At 38.9% G+C, this 24,189-nt stretch overlaps 1 protein-coding gene across 1 annotated transcript in view; it reads right to left on the bottom strand.

Moving 5' to 3' along the window:
• TGFBR3 (transforming growth factor beta receptor 3) overlaps window positions 1-24,189 on the bottom strand; it is a 219,106-nt gene that overhangs the window by 179,238 nt on the left and 15,679 nt on the right. The window contains exon 2 of the mRNA XM_052000008.1: window positions 11,349-11,531. Within this exon, the coding sequence (XP_051855968.1) occupies window positions 11,349-11,409 (61 nt within the window). The 5' untranslated portion in view covers window positions 11,410-11,531. The remainder of the gene's footprint in view (window positions 1-11,348; window positions 11,532-24,189) is intronic.

Below are 24,189 nucleotides of genomic sequence, written 5' to 3'. Positions count from 1 at the left end.
AAATCTGTCCAGGACTATCTGGTGCAGTGGGGTAGAAAGAGAGCCTGCCTTGGAGTTTGGAACTCTAGCTCAGAGACCAGCTCAGACACTTAATATCTGTGTGAATACGGGCAAAGTCATCCAGCTGTTCCAAATCTGTTTTCAGATCTGTAAATAAAAAGCCATTGGTCAATGGTAATTGACCAATTACCTCAAAAGGTTGTCAGGAAGTAAAGATTTTAGAGAATCTCATAGAGCTATAGAAATAGGGTTTTGGTTCACCCCTTAATTTTGGTGAGTTGTTTCAAATCACAATGACTTGGAGTTTTTTTTAGCAAAGATATTGGAGTAATTTGTCATTTCCTTCTTCAACTCATTTTACAGATGAGGAAACTGAGGCACACTGGGTGAAGTGACTTGCCCAGCTGATAAGTATCTGAAGCCACATTCGAACTCAGGACAATGAGTCTTCCCGATTCCGGGGAGTGCTCTGTGTTCTATGATACCAGCTAGCTGCCTGCAGTATTTCACCAGGACGGGGGAAAGGCAGAGATTTCAGGAACAGCCGCTGAAAGCTTCCAATGAGTTCCTCCTTCAGGGCGCCAGCTATTCGCAAAGTGCAGCAAGGCATTTTCACAAATTACTGAGATACAAATTAGAATCTGCTTGTGTCAGTAAGGAGAGCAAAAATAATATTACTCATGCTTTAAGATTTGCAAAATACTTTACAGCTACTCTCAGAAGCCACCGAGAAAGTGGGTGCTATTATTATTCCCACTTCAGAAGCTTAGAAAATAACTGATTCTCCTAGAATCGCGCAGCTAGGAAGGGTCTAAAGACAAATTTGGAATTAGGTCCTCCTGATTCTAGGCCGGATTCTCTGGCCCCTTCACTAGGCTCCCTAAAAAAAATCACATTCTATGACTTTGCTATCCTCAGCGGTACAAGGATCCATGACTACTTATGATGAAAAATACTGTCCACCCCCGGAGAAAGAACTGATTGTGTCTGAATGCAGATTGAAGCATTTTTAATTTTATTTTATTTTTCTTGAAGGTTTGTTTTTTTTTTTTTTTTTTTGGAGGGGGGCGGGGGGGAATCTATTGTTTTCTTTATGGAAATGTTTTGCATAACTTCATATGGGTTTTCTTAGTGTGGGGAGGTCTGGAGGAGGAAAAAGGGAGAGAATCTGGAACTCAAAGTTTTAAAAAACAAATGTAAAAATTGTTTTACATGTAATTGGGAAAAATAAAACATTAAATAAAAAAATAACACTCTATGAGAGCTTATCATATGCCTTGCCTCTGTTACGTGTATGATTTGGGGAAGTCAATTAGCCTCAATTTCCTCATCTGTACAATGGGAACACTGGACAATGATTCTCTAATCTTACGATCTTAAAAGGGGGAAGGAATCACTTCTAAGTGGAACAGGGGAGGCTACTGAAGAAAGGACAAATCAATTGGGATGACACCAATTTGGTTATTTCCTGTGAAATTTTTAAAAAGAAAAATACACAGTTCTTCCTGGCTCTACAAAATAAAGTCTTTTTTTCTGGTGAGTCACGGTACAGTGTGCCAGAAAAATTAAGGTCCCTGGGATAACAAACACTGAATCTCAAGTCCAAAGTTTGGGATTCAAATTCTGATTCTGCCCTTTGCTTCCTATGTGACATTGGGGAAAGTATTCTCAGAGTCTTGGCCCTTGGGATAGGGCCTCCGCTAAATTGAGTGGGTCCCTTTATTTTAGGAAAAATCAACTAAGAGTCACAAAATCCTCACTTTTAATTCCCAATCTTGTCACTCCCAAGTGTATTTCTTCATTGCTAATTCAGAGGACACATTTCATCAGGGAAAAAAAAAAAAGCCTTTTTTCCTTTCATTTTTCACTGCCTCCAAAATCCTATATTCTGAGAGTTTCTTAGTGGCAAAAGATCTCTACTTATTAGATAAAGTTTCTTTTTTTGTGTGTGTGTTTTTTTTTTTTTTAAGAGACAGGCACTTTTAGCTTGGAAATACAGTTTTTTATCTTGTTCAGAAATAAGGCTGATGACTAAGTACCATGAAAAAGAAAATGGAAACTTTGGAGCATACGGTTTTCATCTAAAAATGGCCATTATTCAAAAACTGATTAATTCTCCTAATAAAGAATTTTTTTCTAATTTCCTTAACCCTCTGATTTTAACTCAAAAAGACATTTTGGGAAGACACAGCAAAGGCCTGGTCCCTGGCTTCCCCACACACCATGTGTAACCCAACCTTTTTAGCAATCAAACAACAATGTTGGCAACAGCCAACATATTCCAATGGAAAAGATTATCACAGACCAGGGCCACGGCCATGCAATAACATCCCCAGCAAAAACACCAGTGCAGGGCTCGGTGATTTTCCAAAGCCGATGCTCCATCCGTCCAGAGCTGGTCAGGGCCAGGGGCGGGCAAGCAGGAGAGGAAATAAGGTGGTATTCCAGATTTCTCTGTCCCATCTCCTATTTTTGTGGGCATAGGAGGCCGCTGGAGAGCAAACGGGAGAGCTGCAAGGAGGTGGATACAGGAGGGATTCCTTATAACTATTTACTTAGGGACTGGGCACTAAGTAATGGCCAGACTGTAAGCTTCTTGGGGGCAGGTGATTTTCTTGTACGCATCCCCAGCATTTAGCACATGGTACTGTATTACATTACACTGAGTTACATGGCATTGAACTGCACTGTATGGCGTTATACGGTCCATTCTTTGTCCTATGTTAGCTTCATCTATCCGGCCTGTGTACTAGATGCAGAGTTGGTTCCTCATTAGACTGTGAACTCTCTGAGAGCAGGGATTGTCTTTTGCCTGTCTTTGTATCCCCAATAATTGGCACATCATAGGGTGTTTTTTTATATGTAAGAGAGAAATCTACAATGAAATAAATTTTTAAAATTCAAAAAAAAGAATTTTCAAAACTTCAATAATAAATTAAAACAATCAAAAAAGGCACTTCAAATAATAAATTAAAGCAATCAAAAAGGAATCTTCAAATAACAAATTAAAATGACTAAAAAAGAATCTTCAAGTAAATTAAAATAATTGAAAACAGAATCTTCAAATTATAAGTTAAAATAATTAAAAAAGAATCTTCAAATTAAAAATTAAAATAATTGAAAAAGAGTCTTCAAGTAATAAATTAAAATAATTGAAAAAAGAATCTTCCAAATACCTTCAAAAGCTACAGCTTATCCATAGCTCATATCTGTACATCCTTCATTGTGGATACCTTACCAATCCTCCATCTAACATATGCATATTGGATGTGGGACAGATTATATTTCTCTTCATGGACAATGCTGGACATGGGAAAGTTTCACAGCTTATAAACACCTGAACAAGCAACACTGAAATAGTTCACAATCTCCACTCCTTCCTTGGAAATAAATCATCACATTATGGATTTTCTCAATGGATTTATTGTTTGTGGACTTACTTTCGAGATTCTTTTTTTAGTTATGATTTCCAAGTTTTAGAAGGATAAGCAAAGAAGGAAAGAAGAAGAAAGGAGAAGAAAGAAGAACAAGAAAGAAGGAAAAGAGATAAGGAGGAAGAGGAAGAGGAGGAGGAGAAAGAGAAGGAAGAAGGGAGGAGGGGAAAAGGAGGGGAAAAGAAGGAGGGAAGAAAGATGAGGAGGAGGGGAGGAGGAGGAGGAGGAGGAAGAAGAAGAAGAGGAGAAAAAGAAGAAGAAGAAGAGGAGGAGGAGGAGAAAGAGGAAAAAGAGAGGAAGAAGAAGAAGAGGAGAAGGAGGAAGAAGAGGAAGAGGAGGACAGGGAGAGAGAGAGACAGAGAGAGATTTAGCCCGCCCCCCTCCCCCCAGGCTTACCTTGCAGCCTGATCCTAAGGAATACTGCTTTTATTCTTGGGAAAGGAATTCACCTAAGCATCCCTGCATAAAATTGCAATAATTTGCCCAGTTTTTAAAAGAACTCTCAGAAAAGGCAGCAGAGTGGGGGAAGGGGAGTGTGAAGACGGCCTTGCTAAGTGGTGATTTCCCATCTGGAGAACTCTCTCCCCAATACAGTTACAGGGAATGTTTTGACAAAAAGGAAAATGCAGTAGCTCGAGAGCACTTGGGGAGGAGAGAGAAAATACCCATCAGCCTCTCCTCCATGTCACTGCCGACCGGTCTCCTGAGGCTGGACCGGGGCCCAGAACACTCGGGGCCCGCGGGCCGGCTGCCCAGAGCCCTGCCCTTGAGGCTCCTTAGGATTCTGGGGCCCCGGGCCCCCAACGTGATCAGCCCCTGAGTGCCCAGACAAATGCCAGCAGAGAAAACGTTCCCTACAAACACGAAGCCTGAAGCAGGCTTCGAAATAAAGTTAATATGGCTCTTACATAGACACGTACATGTATCCTCACGTGTGCTGTGCATGTGTGTGTTGTGAGCACGTGTGTGCACATGTATTACTTATCTACGCTTGTGTCCATGTGTGCACATGGGACACAAATGCATCGTGTGTCTCTGGGTGCACACACTGCACCACAATTACATGCATGTCCTGTGTTGCACACACATGTGTGTGAACATGTTCTGTGCATGTGCATCCTGTCCCGTGCTTACTGCAGACACTGTGGGCATGAGTACATATGAACAAACATCTGACGGCTTATTATTACACACATGTGTTATTATATGTGTGTAAATGTGTACACTTGCACCATTGCATCTGTGCGTTAATACACGTTAATACATACACTTACACACAGAGCATTTACACGTCTATACACTTAGTATATATACATATAATTATATGCACATATGTAATCAGTATCTACACATATATAATGGATATATACATATATAAGACTATAAAGAGGATTATTGTCGTTGTTTAGTAGTGTCCGACTCTCTGTGACCCCACCGGGACTTTTCTTGGCAAAGATACTGGAGTAATTTGCCGTTTCCTTCTCCAGATACTTTTACAGATGGGGAAACTGAGGCACACAGGGTCAAGCGTCTGTCTCTGGGGCCAGATTTGACATCAAGACCACATGACTAGAGGCCTGGTACTTTATCCACCTAACTGCCCCATAAAGAGGAGAAATGGAAATAAATATCAGATAGCTAGGAAATCTGGGATCTGGAAAGGCTTCCCATAGAAAGTGACCCTTGAGTTATAATTTGTTGTTATTTTGTTGTTGTTATTGCTATCAATTAGCTTTCTCTCCACTGGGATTAGGGGGTGTCAGGTGGAGCTTGGGGGATGGGGGGATAGCCATGGGCCTGGGAGGTGGAAAGGGTGAACAGGTGAGGCTGTGCTGATGGGTCAAAAATGGCAGAGCAGGATTCGCGTTAGTGGGGTGCAGTGAAGAAGCTCTATATTCACAACCTGGTTCCAGCCCTTCCTACCTCCTGACTTTGATTAAGTCACATCCACGCCCTCTCTCACTTCCACGCCTTTGCAGAGGCAGTGCCCCCTACCACCATCACCATCACCACCATGGCCGGAACCACTCCCTCCTGGAAACCTGAGCTTTCAGTGGAATCAGCTCAAGTGCTGCTGTCTGTCCAAAACTACAGGTGTGAGCGCTCTTCTGGCTTCCATTTACCATGTACATATTTATCTATGAATAAGTCATATTCCCTAGTGAAATATAAACTGTTTATCTCCCTTATTTTGTCTGGTATCAGTACCTACCATAGGTCTTTCTTTGCACATAGTAGGACTGAATCAAATTTAATCTCACAAATATTAAAAGTCGGTATAACGGGAAGAAATGGATGATCCAAATACCAAAAATATCGATCTGGGCCACCGCCAAATTGCGCCTTGGTCACCAAAAACTCACCTAATCTTACCTCAGACACTTGACCAAAATCTCAATTTTGGGTCTCTAAGTATCTAATTTTAAAAAACTGACGTTGTTATAGTCATTATACATACATATATATATATGCACACACACACACACACACACACACACACACACACACACACACATATATATACACAGAGAGAGAGAGAGAGTTGTTATATATAGTGTTTTTAAAGAATTCTCTGCAATCATTATTCCCACCCAGTTCTGTGGGGGTTGTACTTGGAGTATTATTACTCTCACCAGGGTTGAATGGTCTGCTAATGGTCACATGTCCTTTAACAGTCAGAGGCAAAACCTGAACGTCCAGCTTCTGAGCTCCAAGTCCAGCCTGCCTGGATTCAGATTGACCACTTCCTCCCCCCACTCTCCCCAAAATCCTTGAGGAATAGCTGGGAAGCCACTGTCATTATAGCAAGAGGACAATCAATCATCTCGACATCCTCCCATGTCCGTGACCAACCCAAAGCTCTGGCCCAAGTCTGGAACTCTGGAAGAATTATATGAACTGATGCAATGATCAGCTGTGAATGACTTATCTATACTCAGGAAACGATCCAAGGCAGTTCTGAAGGACGAGTAAGGAAAAAGCTATCCACCTTCAAAGAAAGAATCTATGGCGTCTGAAGGCGGATCAAAGCGTGCTTTCCCCCTCCCCCTACATTTCTTGGGATTTTTTTTTTTTTTTGGTTTTTGGTCTGTTTTCTTTTGCAATGTTGGCTAATAAGGAAATACGTTTTGCAGGATTTCACATACATAATCTATATCAGACTGCTAGGAGAAAGTGTTTGGAATGCAAATTATATATTTTTTTAATTTTATGCATAATCGAGAAAAATAAACTAAAAGAAAAAAGTGGGATTTAAACATCGGTATTCCCGATTCCAACATCCTTATCTACTCATGAAATTCATACGGCCCTGGTATTCAGGGAAGAATTCATGGGGGATGGTTATTCATAGGGGGAGGGGAGGGCTGAGCTAGCTAGGGTTCCCATGGAGAGGAAGAGAGAATCCATCTCGAAGTTCCAAAAGAGAGATTAAAAAAATCAAAGCAGTCAGAGTTAAATAAGAGACCAACCTTCCCCCAAGGGAAGATTAAAGCAACCCCTGAGTGATCAGAGCTAGGCTTTAGTCTTCCCCAGTGAGGACCCTGGGGCTCACTCAGCTGCTCCCGGAGGAGGCAGCCCCAGAAACCAAAAACAGAAATCTGGCTTTTAGGGCAGGAAGGGGCAGTGACCTCCAAAAGAAACACCACCTCTCTCCTGCGGAGGCCGCAGCCGTCCAACGCCAGGATTCTAGGAGGGGAATTGTTTCGAGGTTCATATTACTTAATGAGTTTTAATCCCAGATGCAAGACTGGCCATTCAAAACCCCGAGCCCCGGGAGGCTGGCACAGCAGCCAAAGCTAAGGCCCAAGCGACCTTGTGGCTCGAGCATGGGTCTGACTGAAAGAAACCCCTGTCCTCCTCCCCACGCCCCCACGAGATCTCCCCCCTGGAATCCTAGGGACATGAGCAGAGAGGAAAAGCGGCACAGTTGCGTGTGCGTGTGCAGAAGGGTGCATCTGGGCCCCAAAATGAGACAGGGGCACGGGCAGCGACCTTTGCCCCCACGAGGAAACCGACATGGCTGGTCCCGTGCTCATCCCTGACTCTGGCTCAGAAGCCAAGAGCAGGCGCTTCCAGGCTTTCGATCTCAACTGATTTCCCCGAACTCTTCCTGTGTGCGTCTTTTTCCTGTTATTGGAAACTGAATCCTAATTAACTCTGGCAGGCTTCAGAAGCAGCAGGAAATTGTGTGTGTGTGTGTGTGTGTGTGTGTGTGTGTGTGTGTGTGTGTGTGTGTGTATGGCACTCGGCAGCAACTTCAGAAACAAGCTGTGCAGCATTAATTAGTTGGGATTTTCCAGGATATGCTTGTCGTTGTTGCCCAAATCAAATCACCTGCTCCCTCAACACCCCAGGTCTCGTTCCAAAACAGGGGTCTCAACCCTCTCTTTCTGCTGAAAGCTGTGGGTCCCATTTCAAAGTAATGCTGTTAAAGTCTAAAATGTGGGGGATAGCTATGAAAATGAATTACTTGAAATAGAATTTATATAAACACATATACATGTATTGCATATACACAGACAAATGCATCTGCATCTGTGTAATATGCACAATATAGGTGTGTATATATAATACCTATACACGCATGCGTGCATGTACAAACGTGCACATCTACATTGTGACATGTGTGGGTGCACACGCATGCACATACATGTGTGTGCACATACAAATACACATCTGCATTGTGGGCTAGATAGTGTGTGTAGATGCACATGGGTGTGTGCATATACAATACACACTCCTGAATTGCATACATATACAAATACATCTACATATGTGTGATATATACATACATATAGATGCACACACACTGCATTAAAACAAGTTGAGTGACCCCAGATTAAGAACCCTGTCTCCCAAATGAGAGATCCAGGCCCGTTTTTGCAGTGCTGGAAGGCGACAATCTCAAGGACCTTCTTTCAAGTCTCCGTCTCAGACACCTTGTAAAGATTAGGGGATAGCGGGGAGGGTGTCGGCCAATGGAGGTTGGAGGGATTCAGGGCTCTTGCAGCCACACCATTCCTCCCCACGCCTCCTCTCCCTTCCCAGAAGGCTCTTCAAGCCATCAAGGATGAGGGGCAGGTGAGGAAAAGCTTCATACAAATAAAGCAGTCAGCAGTCTAGGAGGGGGCGTGATGCCCCCTGCCCCCTGGTTCCTCACCACAGGCTCCAGCAGAAATGTTTGGCCTGCCATCCTGGGCAGCAAGGCCACAGGGCTGGAACAGATGGGGTGGTCTTCTTGGGACTGGAGCAGATCTTGAGTAACTGGCTCAGCTCTGCTCTGATCTCAAGCCCCAGCTCCCCAGGAGACCCCTAGAATACTACTCTCCATTGTGCCCAAGAGCCACCAGCTTCAGAGGAAGGACTAATGTAAATAACACAAGACCTACCCAAAGGGGTGAACTGGGCCCCAGTTTATTTTCCTTAGGGCCTAATCTTCAAAAAGAAAACAAAAGTGGTGTTTAACCAGCTGAGCTGAAGTTGATTGGGGGGGGAGGGGGTGTCAATAAAGGAGACTATAGTCTCAGTTACCTCCAAGGCACTCATGCCATCCCCTGATGGGCAAAGACCTTTAATGGTTCCCACCAAGTCCAGCCTCCTGTGGGCTGCTAGTGAAGGCTTTCCACAGAGGGGCCTTAACCCGAAGTAACTGGTAAATAACAGAGGAAATCTATGTGAAGTAACTGGTAAATAACAGTGGAAATCAATGCAAGGTAATGGGTAAATAACAGTGAAAATCAACCCAAAGTAACCAGTAAATAACACTGGAAATCAATGTGAAGTAATGAGTTAATAACAGTGGAACTAACTCGAAATAATTGGTAAATAAAAGTGGAAATAAACCCAAAGTAACCAGCAAATAACAGAGGAAATCAACCCAAAGTAATGGGTAAATAACAATGAAAATCAACATGAAGTAACCAGTAAATAACACTGGAAATCAACATGAAGTAATGGGTAAATAACAGTGGAAATGAACCCAAAGTAACTGGTAAATAACAGGAAATACACGGGAAGTAACTGGTAAGTAACAGTGGAAATAACCTGAAGTAACTGGTAAATAACAATGGAAATCAACCTAAGTAATGGGTAAATAACAGTGGAAATAAACCCAAAGTAACTGGTAAATAACAGTGGAAATCAATGCAAGGTAATGGGTAAATAATAGTGAAAATCAACCCGAAGTAACCAGTAAATAACACTGGAAATCAATGTGAAGTAATGGGTAAATAACAGTGGAACTAACTCGAAGTAATTGGCAAATAAAAGTGGAAATAAACCCAAAGTAACCAGTAAATAACAGAGGAAATCAACGCAAAGTAATGGGTAAATAACAGTGAAAATCAACCCGAAGTAACCAGTAAATAACACTGGAAATCAACATGAAGTAATGGGTAAATAACAGTGGAAATGAACCCAAAGTAACTAGTAAATAACAGAGGAAATACACGGGAAGTAACTGGTAAGTAACAGTGGAAATAACCTGAAGTAACTGGTAAATAACAATGGAAATCAACCCAAAGTAATGGGTAAATAACAGTGGAAATCAACCCAAAGTAACCAGTAAATAACACTTTTTTCATTCATTCATTCATTTCCCTGATCGTGTCTCAAGGCAGTTTGTCCCACTTTTGAATATTCTAATAATCAGGGTATTTTTCAAGCTTAAATTTCCCTCTTTGTAATTTCCACCAATAGGACTCCACAGCAGAACTTAGTTTCTCTTAATTGCCTGGCTCCTCATGTGTGTCCTATGACAACAGACCAGTTGACCTTTAAGATCCCTCCTAAGTCTATACTGCAGTCCAATACTGGGTTGGAATATTGGTTCTGTTACCTGTATCTGCTGCTAGAAGTGCTTTTGGGCACAGGAGAACTTTCTGTCTATTGTTGGCTTCCTTGAGATGAACGCCCATGAATAGTATTGTTGCATCAAAGATATGTACAGTTTAATGGCTTTTAAAAAAATAAAGTGTAATTCCTATTCTACAGATCCTAAATGAGCCTTGTTGCTATTCAGTCATTACAGTTATGTCCGCCTTTTCGTGACGCCCTTTAGAGTTTTCTTGGCAGTGATCCGAAAGTTTCTTTTCCAGCTCATTTTACAGATAAGAAAACTGAGCAGACAGCGTTAAAGTTAAAAGTGACTTGCCCAGAATCACACAGCTAATAAGTGTCATTGTGAATTCAAATATGGCTCCATGGGGTCTGGGTTGGACCAATTGACCCCACAGAGTCAGTTGGGGGATCTATCTCCCATGTCCTCAAGTCACAAGTAATAAGCATCCGGGGGTGGGGGGGTAGGGGAAAGTAGGGAATTTAAAATCAGCTTTTTATTTAAAACTATTTAATTTAAAACTGGCTTCCAGAAGCTAGTGTGCACCAGTGGGTCACCCTCCCATCGTGTCACCAAATGAAAATGCTCACAGAAGGTAACAGAAAAGAATAAGCAGCTCATTGTCACAAAATGGCATTCAAAAAAAAAAGATGTTTATTCTCATTTACTTTTAGTGAAATATCTTTAAATAGCTCTTCAATAAGATATAGTAATAATATGTATGTGATATAAAAATATATATATAAGATATAGTAATCAATGAACCTTATCATCTGTAATTCCTGCAATTCCACCAATTTGACAGGTCCTGACAGACCCAGCATCTGATCCCCCCCAACTAGGCTGCAGAAATTCTGGCTTATTTAATGTCTTCTTAGAGAAAATAAACTCCCAGAGAATCCAACCTTTCTCTTTTTTTTTTTTTTTTTTGTCTTTGAATGCCTCATTCCAAACACAGGGCCTCACACAAAGCAGGCTAGTTGAATTGAAATGAATTCTAAAATAAAGTGATTTGTGTACAATATTTCCAAAAGAAAATAATAAGCATGGGAGTCGCATGGACCAACCTGACCTACCTGTTGTCACCAAACACCAATTCATCAGCCCCAACATGGTAACCATCCATTGAGACGCCATTTTGGTCCCTTGGTGAAACTCGGCCTTCCCCAGTCGGCTTGGCTTTTAATTCTTCCTGTCACAGGTTGCCTTTGAAAATCAGAAGAGGCTTTGAAATCACCTCTTTGCAACTCTTCAATTGCCTGTGAAAATAAACATAAATTTTAACTTGGATCCTTCTTTGAAAAATGCCCTTTCCTTTGAAAAATCAAATTAAGGTGAAATGGAAGCATTTCCAAAACATACGAGCCAATTTTTTAATTTTATGAGTTGGTTAAAAAAGGAACCTTTTGTCTATTAATATATTGACTTTTTTTTTCCTTCTCCAGGCCCCATTCTCAGTAGGCCTGTCTCCATCTTTATCAGACTCCACAAAACAACTGTTTTTAAATTTTGTGATTATATGTACTTGTTGATAGCAATGAGCCCAATGGAAAACTTGTATAAATTGATACAGAGTTGAAGCAATCAGAACCAAGAATAATTCAAACAAATATAAATGAAAACATTAAAAAAGCATTCAAACTCGGAATAATTTTACTGAACAAAACTAGTTCCAAGAACAGGCCTCCCCATGGCAAAGACACAGGGACCTACAAGACTAGAATATTGTCTACACCATCCAAAGAAAGTCATTCTGTCCTTCACATTTACTTAAGTATTTTTCTTTGTTACAAGAGATGACTCAGTGGAAAGAGTGAGAGTGATATAATTTTTGATTATACCAGGAAATAATTGAGTATCAAAAACAAAAGCCATCCAACAAACTTTAAAAAAAAAATTTTTTAAATGACACATGAAACATCACAGGCAAAAATAGTTGGTTGATTATTCACTGTACAAAAAGAACTCTTCATTTTACAGGAAGCTTTTTACCACCAGATTCCTTCAAATAGATCAAGTCTCTCTTCCACTAAAAATGATTTTACTTAATAATATTTCTAGAACATAACCATTATTTGAGAGTCAAATACAGGGGGATATTTACTGTAAATTCTCTGGTGGAGGGATGAGGATTGATCCTCACTATTCCCATACAACCTGGCTTTGGTCCAAGGTCCCAGAGCTGTTTTGCCCAAAGTCAGCCTGACCAACATCCACTTGCTCAACTTGCTTGGGCAATCCAAAGTGGAGATCAAGCATTATTCCTGAGGCCTCAGACCCGGCCACTATCTAGTATAGTATTTTTGTTTTTCTTAACCATATAAAATAAATAAAACTATGCTGCCATTTTAATTACGTTCTTATCTAATTTTTAATGTCACAAAGTTTTCAAGTATAGTGCCCCTAGCCAGATTCTTCCCATAAACTCTGTGGGTTTTATTGCTCAATTTTGTATAAATTGATGATTTTTGGAAATACACACACACACACACACACACACACACACACACACAAACTGGAACAGCCTGTACCATTTTTCAATGGCATCTCCTACAACACTGTCAATGGGAATAAATTATATAACTTACACATATCCTTCAAAATAAAGAAAAATTTTTCACTTTTAAAGAATCATTTCTCAGGTATAATTTATGATGAAAAATAAAATAAAAGGAATAGAAATTGAAAAAAAAAAGGAAAAAACTTGGCAAAAAAGTAGACACTGATATGTGCATTCCACTGAATTTCAACAATTATAGTTTTAATTTTTATAACTAATGAAAATATATTTCACATTAGTCATAGACACGTGACCAAAGAGCACTCTTGAAGATATTTTAGCCTCTGTCCCTAGAGGCTAACCCTCAGAAAGGCTGCAGAGATCAAGCTATTCCACACATCTAAAGGCCAATCACATCTCATAAGGACTTCAAATATGAGGAATAAGTTGCTCTCTACAGGCCCGAGGCACCAATGGCTTCAGGCATAAAGACCACTGGATGGGCTCTAGAGATCCCTCAGCTAACAGTTGTATATGCTCCTTTTAATTCTGCTTTTTCTCCATTTCATTACTTTTATCAAAGTTTGGATACTTTCTATTTCTACTAAAAGTGTAGGTAATCTCTTAAATTTAAAATAAATATTATAAAGCATATAATCTTTTAAATTATTTAAGAGTCTCTATGGATAACCTGTTCATAGCTATCTACCGTAGCCAACGTTGAACCTGGAACAAAAGTCTAAACGCTAGTTACCAGGATGGCAGTGTCTAATAGTCAGAAACAGTCATTGACTTGGTGGATCAAAGAGCTCGTTTTCGAGAGCAGAAGAGGCTCCCAAAGGGCAATGGCCTACATGGATAGTCTACCCTGGAGATACTGATGACCAGTACTGGAGTAGAATGTGTAATTGCATCCCCACAGCACAAGAACTAGAGTGCAATCATAAAGACCATGGCAACCATAACCAGTGCAAATGGAAGTGAATAGATAAGTGAATGGTTAAAGAGATAGATAAAGTGATTTTTTGTGTGTGTGTGCAGCATTTTATCTGTGGAAATATGTACAGAAGAACTGCATATTTTTAACATATATCTGATTACTTGTCGTCTAAGGCAGGGGGAAAAAAGGGGGAAATTTTGGAACACAAGATTTTGCAAGGATGAATGTTGAAAATTATCCATGCATATATTTTGAAAATAAAAAATTTTAATAAAAAAAATTAAAATAAATAAATAACACTCCCCCCAAAAGATATATATATATATATGTACATATACATTCTCTACATGAGATTGATCCTCATATATAGTGGGGTTTGGTTTTTTTTCTTTTTTTTTTTCTTTGCAAGGCACTTAGGGTCAAGTGAGTTGCCCAGGTCACACAGCTTGGAAGTGTTAAGTATCTGAGGCAGAATTTGAATTCAGATCCTTGTAACTCCAAGGCCAGTGTTCTGTCCACTGCTGCCTCTTGATAAGATATGCAAAGCACTTTATAAGTATTATTTCATTTTATCCTCATAACTCATTATACCCATTTTACATATGAGGAAAGTGACTTTCAGGGTTTAAGTAACTTGCCCAGGATCATAGCTTGAATTCAGGTTTTCCTGACTCCGGATTCAGTGTTCTATCCACTAAATCAAGCCTGTTTCTGGTACCAGCCTCAAAACCAGCTGAAGACCTTTGGGGTCTGAGACAGGCTCTTTTCAAAGTTGGATATTTCAAAGTAAATTTTATCCTTATGATGAATTTGTGTGTATTTATAGATTTTAAAATTTGGTATTCAGGAGGAGATTTTTCATCTTCATTTACAAGATATTTTGGCAAATATGCAAGATTGTATTAGGTAAGAGTTTGGTCTTATGATTTTAAGATGTCCACAATTTGCCCAAAATATTTGAACGTGTGTAATTTTGGAGGTATATCAGTATATTTTTTAAACACTCTTTTTCTAAGATCTTAAGGACTTAGAAAATTTATTTTAAGGTTAAAATGGAGGCCTAATTTTATTTAGGTACTCTAGAGATTCATTTCTCCACCCAACTTAGGCATTTATGATAAGACCACTCCACCTGTGGATTTGTACATATAGTTTAAATTGCCACGTACACATTATTGGCTTGTTGCCAATCTCAGTTTGAGCATTAAAACAGAAACTTTATCTTCATTTTCGCCATCCCATCAATCAGATCATGCGATAATAACAACAACAAAAAGCCTCTACTTAACAGTTAGAAACACGTATAAAAATCTATTTGATAATATCTTGGAAAAATGAATTCTGTCAGGATATCACAGTGCTTGATTTATCACCTTATAAGATTTATGGTCACATAAAATGAAAACAACATTTCTTATCTTGGAGAGACAGCACCAGAATTATGAAGAATATCAGCGACTAGCCTTGTTTAGCCTCCCCAAGACCAGTCTAACTTAGAACAATTTAGTGCTCTTTAGAAAGGACTACAGTTAGAATGATCTAATTAGAAAGAGAACCAGAGCTAAGACTTAGGGGTTCCAGGACTGACACTTCTAGTCAAGTTAAACCAAGTCAACAAGCATTTATTAATTATTTTTCCCTATTTCACTATACTCTTAATAAAATAATAGTGTAATAAGTTAATTAATTAATTAAAGTGTAAATAATCTCTGAAAATATAAATTTAAAAGTCACATGATCTTTGAAATTAATTAAGAGCCACTATCAATAACCAAGGGGTAGACAATAGACTAAGCACAAAGAAAGGCAAACACAGTCCCTGTAAAGAGGAGTTAGCCTAGATTTTTTTTTGACATTCCTTCCACTCCTACCTCTATGGTATGATATTTGTCGATTTTTCTTATTCTATCCTTGTGATTAACAGAGAGAGATAATAAGCTATAATGACCAGATTCAAAAAATATTGATTAATAGATCAAGGTCAACTATACAGATTGGAACCCTATCCATGTCTTCTCACTCTTCCCACCTTATTTTTGTCTCCCATAAATCCTCCCCAGTTTTCCATGTATCTCTCTAAGTCTATTACAAAGGGTTATTGATGGGCACAAATGAAGAGTTTCTAGATCAATAAAATCCCAAGTTCAGACCAAAAAAGGAAGTGAGAAGATCATATGTGTCCGAAAAAAAGGTTGGCTATCAAAAGAATTTTACATGGCATATAAAGTGACCCAAAGTGACTAAGGATATTTAAGAGACCAGATCATCAACCATCAATAAGGATTTGTTAAAAGTCTATTACAGGCAGATTGGTGCAGAGAATGAATTAATCCCTATTTGAAGTGAATATTTATTGTAATGGGAGAGACAACTATATAAATATGCAGATAGATATAAATTATTATTATAAAATGTTATTATCAATTAATGAAAATTAACTAATTGATTGATTAATAAACATATATACAAAGTATTTAGACACAAGGTATTTGGGAAGGAAGGGGATCAGAAAAAGCTTCATGTAGAAGGTACTTAAGCTACATCTTAGGGCCATTACAAGGCATTTGTGGATCCCTGTCCCTCATGGATGCACACTGTTGGTTTGACTCATTGGCTAGCCTAGCATTAGTCCAGAAGCTTAGCCCAGGTCTGAACGAAACACCGCGGAAATGAAAGACAAAGAAAGCATTCCACTAAAAATAGGCCTGCAAATTGCTGACAAGAATATTGGCCAATTATTAAAATGCAGCAATTACAAATATAATGGAGCCAAATTAAACAAGCCCGTTGCCCAAAGGCAAACCACAGTGCGTTTACACCAGATCTTAAAACATCACTGGGATGTCAAAGGCAGGCTGGGACTCCAAGCTGTGGTTCTAACAGGGAGAAGGTTTTCCCCTTTTTTTAGCTTCTCAAAAGCCCCTCTCTGATAGAGGCGTTCAACAACAAAATTAACTGCTCAAGGCTTGGGTCTGGCCTTCCAGACTGGCAACTGTGCCCCGTGGCACAGCAGAACCAGAACCAGGAGGCCAGAGCCCCCCGCCCAGGCTCTCCCTCAACTCAACAATCAGTTTTGACAGAGATTGGGCCAAACTAATGAAAATACTCGACCAGGTCCAATTCCTACATGCCTTAGGGGTCCAGACACTAACCAATGAGAAGAGGTGATCTTGGTGGCAGCTAACAAAAAAGCTTTTCAAGTGGAGCCCAAGGAAACACAAACTGGACTTTCTGACCAGACCAGAAATGATCACAAAATGTGCTATACTAAAGTGCCGGACTTAGAATTAGGAAGTAGGGCTCAAATCCAGTCTCAGACACATCAGTAAAATGGAGATAATAATAGCATCTCTCTTCCAGGATCAAGTGTTGAGGATCAAATGAGATAATGTATAAAGAGATTTGAAAAAATCTTAAAGTACTATAGAAATGTGACCTGTTAGTCATTATTGATCCCCATATTTCAATCAAACGTATATTTTATGCTCCCAAATTATTGCTGTCTCAAACAAATGTGGGGAGATAAGACAAAAAACCAGAGCTGGATCTGCTCCTCTCAGAGTCTACCTGCCATTTTCCCTCAAATCTATAACGTGGCTGGTTCTATAATCTATCATCTCGAGGTCATCAGAGACCAAATGTAAAGACCAAGATCAGTTCAAATCTTTTTTTCAAAATCACTCCTTATCATGCATTAGGACAGTTTATAATGTCTGTAAAGATTGAAGGAAGATCTTTTTTGGCCTGAAGAACAGCTCTAAAATAGCAAATTTGTCTTTCTCCATCTTCAAGGGGGAAAAAGCTCCAGCTCCTATAAAATGTATTTCTGGCAGTAACCTCATCCAAGAGCCAATAAAAGAAAATTATGAAACTCCTAATAGATAACACCTGTAGGCACTAGAAACTCAAAGCAAGCCCACAATAAGCTTCTAGCCTGAAGGGATCCAGATTCAAAAGAATGAGCTCTAAAGATGTATAGAAATGGGTGTTAGACATGGACCCTTTTCTCTCAGAACCATACAATCTGAAAATCTGAAGGGACTTCTAGTCCAAGGATTATTATCCTTTTTTTTTAATAAATCAAAGATTCCCAATCTGGGAAAGTCAATGGACTCCATCACAGAATAATATTCTGTCGTCTTCATTTATAATTGAAAGAAACATGAAATTTCAGTTAGAGGTTTGTGAAAATAAAGATTTTTTTTTCCCATCCAGGATGAATGGAGCATCAGAGATCAGAGACCTCAGGGTAAAACTGCTAATATAACCACTAAGCCTTTCAAATGAGGAAAAAAATTGATGTCCAAAAAAATCTAATATTATTCCCACGTCACATTACTATCTCAGATAGTTACTTACTGTGTGACCCTAGGCAAATCTCTTCACTCTATTTACCTCAGTTTCCTCATCTGTGAAATGAACTGGAGAAGGAAATGGCCAACTGCTCCATATCTTTGCCAAGAAAATCCCAAATGAGATCATGAAGAACTGGACATGATTGAACCAAGACACATTTAGAATCTGTAGGACAGGAACTATACTTTTATTTAAAAGATCTTTAAATTGTACAAGACTTTGATCAACAATACCACTCATGGGCACAGATTTCAAGGAAGCCAACAACAGATAGAAAGGTCCCCTTTGCCCAAAAACACTTCCAGCAGCATTTTTTTATGCTAACAAACTCTGGAACCAACTGGGCAGTACTTGAACAAATCACAGTATTGAAGGAAATGGAGATATTATTATGCAATAGACTAGGATTAGTCTTGTGATTTAATTGGCAAAAGGAACTCCCAGGGAAGGAAACACCTTCCACCAATGCAGGATGGCCCCTTTCTACAGCTTAGAATTTTAGAGCGTGTTCTGTCATCACATCGCCATGGCTGGACCATCCCGGCTCAAGACCACGTTGCCTCTCAGAATAAAAGCTATCAGTGAGAAATGTCAAATATGAAGAATACAGAGAAACTTGGAAAAACTTAAATGATTTCATACAGAGGAAACATAGGCTTAAGAGTCAGAAATTTCTAGGTTCTAATCTCTCGTCATACACCGGATAAGTCCCTAACTTAACTTATTTTCAGTCTCATTTGTAAGTTTGGAGGCTGAGCTGGATGTCCTCTAAAACAGACCTTAAATCTATATTCCTGCAACACACACATAGCCTATGGGGACTGGCTTTAGCCACAGTCAACCTTGAAATCCCATCTTCTACAGGAAAGCCTTCTACAAAGGGTTAAACAAAAATGGGCAAAAGAATTGTTCCAATGTTGGTAACTCGATGGGTTATACTAGGACTTTAGCAAAGAGGAAAGATGGATGACAACAGTGATCACAATCCAGACTTGCTTTGTCATCCTATGCTATTCTTACCCATATTTGTCTAAAGATCCTCCCAAGGATGTAGGTTACAAGCCTTTTAAGCATTTGTACATCTTGAAGGAACTTACGGAACATTCAAGCCATTTGTTTATTCCCCTTCCCTCCCCATGACTGGTCTATAACACACACACACACACACACACACATCCCCTATCTTTCTAAACATATATGTATATGTATATATAATTTTTTTATAAATATATATCTATATATACACACAGCCTATCTTTCTAAATATATATCTTATATATATATACACACAGCCTATCTTTCTAAATATATATGTGTGTATATGTATAATATATATTATTTATATATATTATATGTACACACACAGCCTATCTTTCTAAATATATTTGTGTGTATGTATTATATATTACTTATATATATTATACATACACACACAGCCTATCTTTCTAAATATATATGTGTGTGTATGTAGAATATATATTACTTATATATTATATGTACACACACAGCCTATCTTTGTAAACATATATGTATGTGTATGTAGAATATATATTACTTATATATTATATGTACACACACAGCCTATCTTTGTAAACATATATGTATGTGTATGTATGATATATATTACTTATATATATTATGTATATACACACACAGCCTATCTTTCCAAATATATATATATATGTATAGATAGATAGATATACATAATATATATATACATAAACACAGTCTATCTTTCTAAATATATATGTACATATGCATATGTCTGTATATATATATATGTATATACACACACACACACACACACACACACGTGTGCATATGTCTCCATCCTTCCATTCAATTCCCCAAAGAGCCTTCCATTCCCTGGTTCTCTTAAGCTCTCCTTCACACGCTGCAAACTTGCTAGGATGCAGCATGTGGGCATGGGGCGGTTCTCAGACCCTCTCCCAGGGGCTCCTCATTAGGCTGTCTCACCTTGACCACAATATTGCTAATTCAGCGCCATATTTCAAGTGCATCTACAAACAAAGCAATGTCAGCTTCCCTGTCTGCTGTGAGGATGCCCGGCTCAGAACATAAATCTGCCAGTGAGAAAGATGGCTCTTTGGAGGATTGGAGAGCAGAAGTAATACAGCTTACAGGGCTAATCTTTGGAAGTCTGATTGTTAGACACTATACTTAGGAAAAAATAAATAATGGGGAAAGCTGCCTAAGCTACAAGATTGTATCCTCCCTTCCATTAGAGGTATAAAACCAAAGCAATAAAAGCCCATAACTAAGTCAAGGACCAGAGCCATTCTCAAAGCAGTATGGAAATCAATTGAACACCAAGCTTTTATTAAATACCATGAGCCAGGTTTCTGGGTTCTAGAGCCAAAAAGATCATTTTGCTCTCCTAGGAACTTACATTCAATTAGGGAAGATAACATGCATTTATAAAATTTAGACAATGAAAACAAAAGCTAATTTGGGGGGATTGTTCTAATAATGGGGGAAGGGATGAAATTAATAAAGGTCTCATGTAGAAAGCTAAGTTTTGAAGGAAACAAGAGATTATAATAAAAGGAGATCATGAGGGAATGTTTTCCAATCATTAGGGATGGCCAGTCCAAAGGAAAGATCACTAGATTGAGAGAAAATCTTACTGCCTCAAACCAGCCAAGTCTGTGAGCCTCAGTTTCCCCCTCTAAAAATTGGGGGTTCTAATACTTGCCCTCCATTCTTTCAGGTGTATATGGATCAAAAGAGATGTTTGTGTGAAGATACTTTGTAAACTATCAGTACAACATTATTGTGGTAACATCTTGATGGAAAGAAGGGGTAAAAAAAATGAAGGAAGTGGAGCAGAAGATGAACTAAAAAGGTCTTTCCCAACTCTAAATCTATCATCCAAACACAATTAACAGGAACATCTCATTAACAAACTAAAGGTCAAAGTACAGGTGTGAAAAAGAGAAGAATTACTTATCCCAAATATTAATGCAAATCTCAGTTCACTGTCCTTCTTACCCAAAATAAAAAGCAAAAATAAATATATAAATCAGTTTTCTGAGAAACGAAGAAAGCCAATCAAAACTGCAAATATACCCAGACGAGATGTCACTGATTTTGCACGGTCACAGGACAGATGCTCAGTAAGACGCAGCCCAAGTCTATGGGAACTGGAGCGGGGCCAAGGGAAGATATTTGTACCACTTGGAAATTCTGCCCCTCTGCCCTTCATCCTTCCCTCCTCCTCCCATTTTTTTATGGCTGTGTTTAGTTTGACATTGTTGTAGCTAAGTAGGTTAAAGGACAAACTCAAGAAGACAGAAATTACAGCAAGTAGGGGCTGCTTTAAAAAACAACAACAACAAAAAAAAAAAAGGTGATTCCACCCCCAAGAGCTCAGTCAAGGTCAACACGAATTTATTAAGCATTTACTATATATGCTAGACACTGTGTTAAAGTGGAAGGACCTTGGGGGTCTGTCAGGAATGGCTCCAGTCCAACCTAGATCCCTTCTCTGACATAGCCAATATTTGATCATCCATTGTTTGCTATTTAATTTCCCTGCTTCCTACCCCCAAATTCTCTCAACAGAGAACAACCATCTTATCCCACCCATAAGAAGAAAAGGTTGGGATCCTCTAAGCAGAGATGGAGGGGGAGTAAGGTTATGTACTTATGGTAATATACTGAATGGAATATCCCCTTAGAAACACCATTCTACAAGAGGCAGGATCAGTTTCCATGAAAATCCCCATGGATCAGACATGGAAAGATCTGCTAGCAGTCAAAAATGGGCACTTAAGGAGGTTTCTGGAGCCTGATGAAAAGTCTGACAGTCAAGGTCCTTTGGAGCCCACTACTAGGGACAATATAAAATTGTAAATTTTATTTACTACTTCCTCTCCTACCTCCTCCTCTCCACCCTGGTCCCTGATATCCAATAGCCACAGGGATGCTAGGGAGACCACTAGACCTTTGAGAGATTAACATGGCAGTGGAAATTTGGAGGACAGGAGACAGAAAACCTTCATTCTGTCCCTGAGTCCTTTCATTTCTCTGAGCCAAAATTTACTTAACTATGTATTGAGGAAGTTGGACTTCAATAACCCAAAAAGTCTTGTCCATGTCTCAATCCATGCTCCTCTGACATCCTGGTGAATGCTGCACAGCAACTAATTACATTCTTGTTCTCTTTTATGGGGGGTTAACATTTGGGTGTTATTAAAATTATGATAACTTTTTATTTTAATAAAATGTGAACCAAGAAAATTATTTGTATAGATTGTTTTAAGAAAAGGGGGAAATTATTTGTGTAGATTGTTTGAAGAAAAGGGGAAAAACTTTGTGTAGACTGAAGAAAAGGGGAAAAACTATTTGTGTAGATTGAAGAAAAGGGGGAAAACTATTTGTGTAGCTTGTATTAAGAAAAGAGGGGCTACATCTTTAAGCAGGGAATGTCCCTCTATAAAGTCTGGAAACCACTGCCAGAGAGGTCTGTATGGGAAAGGAACCCTGGGAGTATACTTTTAATAGTGGGAGAGGAGAGAATTTCTCAATTATCATCAGCATCTCAAATACTGAAACTCAGAGGTATTGAGAAAGGCTGATTTCTTGAGATAAACAGTGATAAAAATTATCACACCCAGTAATTCTGATACTCCCAGTTAGGCTTTTTCCTATTCCCTCCTTTCCACCCCTGCCCCTTAATTTAAAAAAGAGAAAAAAAACTTAGTGGTAAAAAATATAGCATTGAAAAATGATGACATCAACTATTATCCAACATCCAGTCCAATCCAACAAGCACATGCTGTGCTGAGCATTGAACTGGGTACCAGGGATAATAAAACAAAATGAAAACCATTTCCTGTCCTTTCAGGGTTATAATTAAGTGGAAGGACACAACGGGTGAACAGATGAGCACATAACACATGATCACTTGAGAAAGAGGTAAAGAGCAATCACTAAGAGGATCAAGAAATGTTGCCACATGGGAAATGGCACAGGAGCAGAGTCTGAAGGAATATTGGGATTTTCTAAGAGCTGAGAGGAGGGGAAAATGGCCCAGGGTTGGGGAATGCCAAATTTTGGGAAGCTAGGTGTTGCAGCGGATAGAGAGCTGGGCCTGGAGTCAGGAAGACCAGATGTAGCCTCAAAACCTTACCAGCTGTGTGACCTTCAGTAAGTCACTTCATCTTTTTGCCTCAGTTTTCTCCTCTGGAAAATGAGCAGAAAAAGGAAAGGGCAAACAAACTTCTCCCATAACTTTTCCAAGAAACCCCCAAATGGGTTCACAAAAGCAAACAACAACAAAAAAAGTTTGAAAAAAGGCTTATCTGGCTGGAATACCAAATGAATACAAAAAATATATACAATAAGCTTAGAAAGTTAGTATAGAGGTAGCTTGGAAGTCAAGTTGAGATTTGTTACAAGGGCTATGATTTTTCTTTCTTTCATTGGGGAGAAAAAAATGAGGAAAGTTAAGTTTCTGTTCAATAAAAAAAATTAATAAGGAATTCATATTGTATTTTATTTTATTTGGAGTTCATATTTTAATATTTAATAAGGAGTTTGTAATTTATCCTGGAAACAAGAGTTTGTATTTTATCTTAGAAATAAGAGTTTATATTTTATCCTACAGACAATGGTCTCTAAACAGGGAGGAGTGATAGAATTAGATTTATACTTTAGGAAGATTATTTTGGCAGTTTTGTGGAGGAGGCACTAGAAAGGGAAAAGAATTAAAACTACAATATCAGTTAAAAGGCTGCTGCTATAATGATCTAGGCAAGAGATAATGAAGTCTAGGATTGGCTATGGTAACCATAATAATGGAGAGGAAAGAATAGATTCAAGAGATGTTGTGAAGACATAATGATTATGATGATGATGGGGATGAAGATGATAAACTAGCATTTACTAGGGCTTTAAAGTATACAAAGCACTTTACAAATATGATCTCATTTTATCTTCATAATGACCATGGGAGATATGTGTTATTTTATTATCCCCATTTTACAGATGAATCAACTAAGGCAGACAGAGTTTATGTAATATTTCCAGATTATACAACTTGTAAATATCTGAGGCTAGATTTAAACTCGGGACTTCTTGACTCTATTCACTGTAC

Source organism: Antechinus flavipes, chromosome 4, assembly GCF_016432865.1.
Source record: "Antechinus flavipes isolate AdamAnt ecotype Samford, QLD, Australia chromosome 4, AdamAnt_v2, whole genome shotgun sequence".
In the NCBI taxonomy this organism is placed as follows: domain Eukaryota; kingdom Metazoa; phylum Chordata; class Mammalia; order Dasyuromorphia; family Dasyuridae; genus Antechinus; species Antechinus flavipes.
The sequence above is the reverse complement of the archived record's forward strand: the minus strand, read 5'-3'. Positions and strand labels throughout refer to the sequence as shown.